Below are 6,490 nucleotides of genomic sequence, written 5' to 3' on the forward strand. Positions count from 1 at the left end.
GATTTTGCAGTTTCACCACCATGTTCAAAATCTACTTGAAAAGGTCTGCCTACCTCACAAAAATGCCAAATGTAAGAAGCCATTCAGTTCACTGAGTTCAAACTCCACCGACCGAAAAAAAGGTCCCCGACCCGCACACACGGACTTGGTCCTGCATCATGATTTGGCCATTCAGTCATTTGTTATGTATACATGCCTCAGCCATTTTTGCAATGTCATAGACTTTTAGGTGCAGTCTATCTACTTCTATTCCACGTCAAACAAAAGGTCATGGAACCTTGTTGGACAGTTCCTGAGAAAGGTTCTTCACCATCACGTCACAGGCATCATCACCTTTAATGTTTTCAACTCTGTCTATTCATTATGCGAAGTTTGGATTGTTTCTGCTTTTCAGTCAGCCGACAATGCTGAGAATCTACAGTCATTTGTAAAAAATAATCATTGCGACCATTAACGTGTATACGGCTTCTGTAAAGCGATAATGACATCCTTGCATCCACATGGGTCTACTAAAGGCCAAGTCACATGAGATAATTTTCAGAGGCAACTTTAACTTGGCGCCGACCGAATGCTGCAAGCACTAGGCAGTGGCGCACAAGGGCGGATCCAGAACACAATTTTTTGGGGGGCCAAAATTTTTTTGGTCCCCCCAAAAAGCGGGTCAAAAAAATTACGGCGTGGGGTTCGGGGCCCGCTTCCGACCCTGCAAAGAGGCCACAGGTTATGTAAACCTTAGGTCTACCCCGACACCAGTTTCGCACTTTGTTCGAGACATTATCTTCGTTTGCGTGCTTGAGTGTAATGAATGATTAACATTGAACTTATTCGGATAGCATACTGCCATCGTTATAATTGAGTCTGGACGCTTTCGATTCGTCGATGTGAGTCTAAAGGTTGATAGGTCAGACACGCGGAATGACCAAGCGCATTTTTTTTGTCTGGGGAGTCTATATAAAGGCAGATTTTTCCTGTTGCACACATACAGCTGATGCATTCAATTCTGAATACGCACCGACACATTTGGTGATATTTTCAAGGTAGGTATATTTTATCTGTACCGTACCACCACAGCACTAAATTTCAACGAATATGCTTCTTCGAAAGTACAGATTTCAACACAAGCGTTAAAACGCTCAGGAAATGCTCTTGCCCCGCCCGTTCATTGAACGTTTTACCAGCACTTTATAAAGGCTGTTGCTTGCCCCAATAGGAAGAAGACGGTCTAATGGCTATGGGAAGAAACCAATTCGTAAATGTGTTTAATTTTCAGGAGGTATATTCCACCACCATTAGTAATAGTATAGAAATTATGCTTCAATAATTGTTGAGCGTTTTGTGTAAATTGGTGAATGAAAATCTATTTTCTCTTGGTTTCAACCGAACGTTTACTTTATTTTCTCATCTATGTATAGGTTACTTTGACTTCAAGAGAACGGAGCCACTGACCTCAGAATAAAACACCTAGCTGATTAGGCAGATAGGAATATTCCTGAGTGGCGTAATAGCGTTACAACCTAACCAAACCATGAACAAGCTGGATATCTTCGGTTGGAGCGTGGACCCTGCAATTGCTGCGTCGGTGGTTGTCGGTGAGTTAATAGTTTGTTTTAATGGTACATTAGAATGTCGGACCCAATGACCAGCCTACTGTCCTTTGACTAACTGACTGAGTCACTGACAGTGACTGACAACTGACCGACTAAAACGTCCTAAAATGAGGCTTTCATGCAGATCTGGCCTGCAGCTCGACAAGGCAGATCTATGCTTGTCATGTTCTTTCTCCTATAGACCTTTATCATGGCTGCCACCATTTCAGTCATGTTACCTGTAAGAATAATTATCCAATAACAGTACTGAATGATAATTTATTTTGTGCAAAAAAAGGAACCAGACTATTTTCCCCTTCCAGCCTCGCTTTGGTCACGTTGATTTGAATGGGAAAAATCAAGATGCCCCTACATGATAATGGTCTATTGGGTTGGTTGATGGATGGGCATATACGTAAGCCAATTGATTGTCATTATAGTTTCTCTATAATAATTCTTTCTTGGCGGTGAAATTAACTGGACAAAACTTGTCTTGACCATTGACTTGCTACCTTTCTTTCTGTGGATCTTCGTTTGAATGTCTTTACAGGTGTCGTTGTGGTCTTGTGGCTTGTGCGGAGATGGGTGGCAGGTGGATGGTGCTACAGCAATGCTCGCCTGGACGGCAAGACGGTTGTCATCACAGGAGCCAACACTGGCATTGGCAAGGAGACAGCAAAGGACATGGCCAGACGAGGTAGATATATTCTTCTGTTTAAGGACATCAATCAAACAATCAAGTAATAAGCAAGAAAGCCAACCAACTAGCAAGCACAAAACAGTAGCAACAACGCTGATTGGCATGCCGCGTAGGGAGAAGACAAAACACAGCAGTAGCAACAAGAGCAGCAACAGGACAAGAAAATTGCGATTCGCCAATAAGTAGCTAACGGCAACAGTAGCAGTTGCGACTGCAAAGTATCACCATCGTATCCCCATCAGCAACATTATGCACAATGCAAAGAAACACAAGCAGCAGCAATAGCAAAAATAACAGTAAGGTAGCCCCAGCAGCATGATATTATGTCGCAACCTGCAGTAGTCAAAACTGCTGTCTGCTTTTCTGCTACCGCAGATGAATTAAGGTCTTGCTGAAATACAAAATTCGCGATTCCTAGTCTTGTTTTGACTTTTCCAGGTGCTCGTGTGATCATAGCCTGCCGTGATCTGCCCAAAGCCGAAGCAGCCGCCTCTGAGATTCGTACTGCCACGGGTAACAACAAGGTGACGGTACGGAAACTAGACCTGGCTTCTCTTGCCTCGGTGAGAGAGTGCGCCAAGAAGATCAAGGCAGAGGTGAAAAAGCTGGATATACTCATCAACAATGCAGGTAAAGAATACTTCAATGGCCTTTTGACATGCAACAAAGTAAGTCAAAGGCAATGAAATAGAAATGATTACCCTCCATAACTGTTAGTGAGCTATACATTTTTTTTCAACACGTATACGTTAACTTCTGTGTTTCATTAGAATAAATTCTAATGACAGTTTTTGATGTAACCTTCACGTAAATTTACATTATGTTTTTCTATATTCCCTCTGAGTCTGTTGATCAAAAACCATGACTTTATTCACTTTCTTTGTCATGAATCCGTGTACAGGAATCATGATGTGCCCACCGCTGAAGACAGAAGATGGGTTCGAGATGCAGCTTGGTGTCAATCATCTGGGCCACTTCCTTCTGACCAATCTCCTGCTGGATATCATCAAATCCTCCGCCCCTGCTCGCATCGTCAACGTATCCTCCCTCGCCCACGACTTCAATAACGCCAAGATGTTCTGGGATGACATCAACCTGGAGAAGAACTACGACCCGGTGGCGGCCTACGGGCAAAGCAAACTGGCCAACGTTCTCTTCACCGTTGAGCTAGCGAAACGTCTCAAAGGTAAAGTAGCGTGCAGATGTATTGTTTCCTCATTAATGCAGGGTTTTAAAGACATAGATGTACGGGTTGAGATAAACTTTACTCCTCTCCCCTTTGACCATCCAGTACCTAAAGCTGAGCCCCAAGTCCACCCACGGCCAAATACTGACCTACAGAAACGTCTCTAGGCAGTCGATTTTAAGAATATATACTTAAATCTTCCGATGGCCTTTGAGATAGCTCAAAACAAACCAACTATGATGGATCAAAATAATTTACAGTATAGATTTGGCACTCAAGTAAGTTTCAAAATCGAGGTCATAAAACAGGGAGAGGTTGGACATTCAAATATAAATTCAAACCCCAAAGTTAACGATTGTTTATTTGCGCAATATTTGATCTCTTAATTGACTTCATAGGTACTCAGGTGACAGCCAACTCCTTGCATCCAGGAACTATCGAGACTGAGCTCACGCGCCACACGCAGCAGGCCATGAGTCTTCCATGGAGAATCTTCTTCAGGATCATGTGCTCTCCCATCGGTAATTTCTTCCGTAAGACGGCTGTGCAGGGCGCGCAGACCACCATCCACTTGGCCGTGTCTGAGGAACTGAAGAACACTACTGGCCAGTACTACAGGTTGGTGACACGATGATGATAGAGTAGGCCTACTATGAAAAAAATGCCTTTATTTTTCAAAGTATTCAGAGGCACGCGGTATGCTTTTAGCCTGGATTATCTTATTTGATTATGGTCGTTGCCACGATATCCATCGGGCTTGCGGAGGATGCACGTGTATCGAGCTCGCAAAAGGACTCACTGTTGTGCAATGGTCCATGAGCCTTGAAAGTTGCGACTTTGCAGAACATTACTACTTCGATATTATTTTGTGGACATCAAATGGATAATGTGCGTGCTAAACTTTGCTAGCAACTTTTTTTTATGCATTTTGTGCTTACACAGGCTTTACCCCGGGCCCAATTTCATGTAGCTTCTTATAGCTATAACAAAAATGAAATGCTTAGCAAGTGAAACTGAGTGACAACTTTCGTTTTTCGTTTGATCTTTTCAGTGATTGCGTTCCTGCCAAGACCAACAAGCAGTACGTGAACAGCGAGAACGCCCGCCGCTTGTGGGAGATGAGCGCCGAGATGGTTGGATTGGATAAGAAGGTGGACTAAACTAGATACTGTCATGCAGTGTTTGGTACTTACACGTTATTATTAAAAAATGTACGGATTCGGAGACTAACACGCCCTGTACTGTTGTCGTTGTTTTTGAAGCGACGGCAGTAGAAAAATACAAATGCAGCCAGCCTTTTCGTATGTTATATCTGTTTTGCTCGCTTTGTTTTAGCTCTAGTCACTGGCTGGTTAATAGCTCGCTATTGATGAACAAAATTGATTACATATACATTCAATAGAATGCAAGGAGAGAGGGACTTATTAACTGAATTTGTATGTCATTTTGGTGTTATGTACCATATAAAATTCACTTTATGGATACATAATTTTACAGAGTTAAAAGAAAGTCAAAATTGATTTCTTTGTACGTTGTGTAAATGCAATTAATTCTTGATCTCAAGTCATATGCTTTGTAGCCTATTGAGTTTTTCACTGGCTGATATTATGTACCTTAATTTTTGCAAAAGAGATACTCATCATAGACGACTTTTAGCAATGTCCCCATCGATTAAATGTTACAGAAGCTTTCAAGTAATAAGTCAGAAGTAGTTGGAAAAATATTGCTCAGTTTGTACATTGTTTTGTAAACCGAACATTAATCTTCTCAGAAAGTTTAACGAGAAAGTCAATATGTTTTAATGTTTTATTTGATTAATTTAGATTTGTGTGTGATTGTACTGCTATGATAGCTGTGTGTATAACTGGAGCGGTAGATTCCTATAAGTAAATGCAAGTTGTGAACACTAATGAGGTAAAAATAAAACATTTGTATTCCCAAAATAAAATATATCTTTCCGTTTCCCGTTTCTCTTTATCATCAACATTTGAAACTGCTTTATTCTTTCACTTATCTGTGGCTGATTGTTTTACTGTATGTGGAATATCTCAATTGAAAAGTAATCCACGTAATGCTACAAAAAGCAAATTAACTTGAAATATTATTATTCTCGGGTCGTATCTCTCGTATAGCGTTCGTTGCATGGTTTATTCAATCGATATTTATAATTCGTTTATATTTTTTCTTTACAATTACGTGCCGATGCACTTGAAATGCGAATCCGCTTGGGAAGTGGGAATTTGAGGTTTATTAAAAGCAAAGGTATTTTACGCAAATTGCAATAATTTCGTGTCAGTTTTCGTCACTTCTCAACAGAGGGCGACATATATTCCACCGATATCTCCCTCATTACCAATCCGCGAATACATTTCATGATTCTTCCTTTTGTAAAGCAGTATACTATCAAGCACATTCATATATCATACGCAACGCTCGTCTAAAGGTCTGCGATCGAGTGCTCCCGCAAAAAGCAAATAAAACCCACCAATCCGCTAATCACCGTGTATATTGCAGTTGACATTTGACCCTAAGCCAAACACTACATAATGGTGCGCAGTATAGCAAACAATACTTTATGTCGGGGTTTTGGTCAAAGTCGACGTGAGCGGGTTGAATTTCAATAAATTCCAGGTCAAGTCGGCTTACTCAAGTTAATATTCACCATCCCTGGCGTGTGTAAATGTAAAAACACCCGACTTTATATAATATTTGCTCTCGGACCGAACTGATGAATATCGCATTATGCAATTATTTTTATGTAGGATTTTTTTTCGACGCAGTTTTATGGAGATGACTAATTATTTGCGTGTTTCTTGCTTTTCAAAAATATTTGTTTTATGAAAACAATTCTATACTATATTGTTATATTGTTTAGCATAGACAAGTAAATTAAGGTTACTAAGCATATCATCTTCATAATAAAATTTGTGACTTTAAGTACTGTCACAACCTCAAATACAAGACATTTAATTTTTATAATACGCTTAGGAGATTTGGCAGAGTGGGCGTATAATTGAC

At 40.6% G+C, this 6,490-nt stretch overlaps 1 protein-coding gene across 1 annotated transcript; it reads left to right on the forward strand.

Annotated features, from left to right (window-relative positions):
• The first annotated feature begins 1,424 nt into the window (after positions 1 to 1,424).
• On the forward strand, positions 1,425 to 5,422 carry LOC119732031 (retinol dehydrogenase 12-like). Its single transcript, XM_038205397.1, has 6 exons — positions 1,425 to 1,589; positions 2,137 to 2,283; positions 2,725 to 2,916; positions 3,188 to 3,472; positions 3,871 to 4,090; positions 4,524 to 5,422. Exons 1-6 carry the CDS (start codon positions 1,526 to 1,528, stop codon positions 4,630 to 4,632), a joined length of 1,017 nt encoding a protein of 338 aa, XP_038061325.1. The 5' UTR covers positions 1,425 to 1,525; the 3' UTR covers positions 4,633 to 5,422.
• The last annotated feature ends 1,068 nt before the right edge of the window (positions 5,423 to 6,490 follow it).

This window comes from Patiria miniata, unplaced genomic scaffold (assembly GCF_015706575.1).
Source record: "Patiria miniata isolate m_02_andy unplaced genomic scaffold, ASM1570657v1 HiC_scaffold_24, whole genome shotgun sequence".
In the NCBI taxonomy this organism is placed as follows: domain Eukaryota; kingdom Metazoa; phylum Echinodermata; class Asteroidea; order Valvatida; family Asterinidae; genus Patiria; species Patiria miniata.

What these genes read in the sequence shown, in the direction of transcription:
- LOC119732031 (XM_038205397.1), top strand. Translation starts at nt 1,526, where the DNA reads ATGAACAAGCTGGATATCTTCGGTTGGAGCGTGGACCCTGCAATTGCT. An exon ending in TATACTCATCAACAATGCAG is followed by an intron (nt 2,917 to 3,187) that starts GTAAAGAATACT and finishes ATCCGTGTACAG; the next exon opens with GAATCATGATGTGCCCACCG. An exon ending in ACTACTGGCCAGTACTACAG is followed by an intron (nt 4,091 to 4,523) that starts GTTGGTGACACG and finishes TGATCTTTTCAG; the next exon opens with TGATTGCGTTCCTGCCAAGA.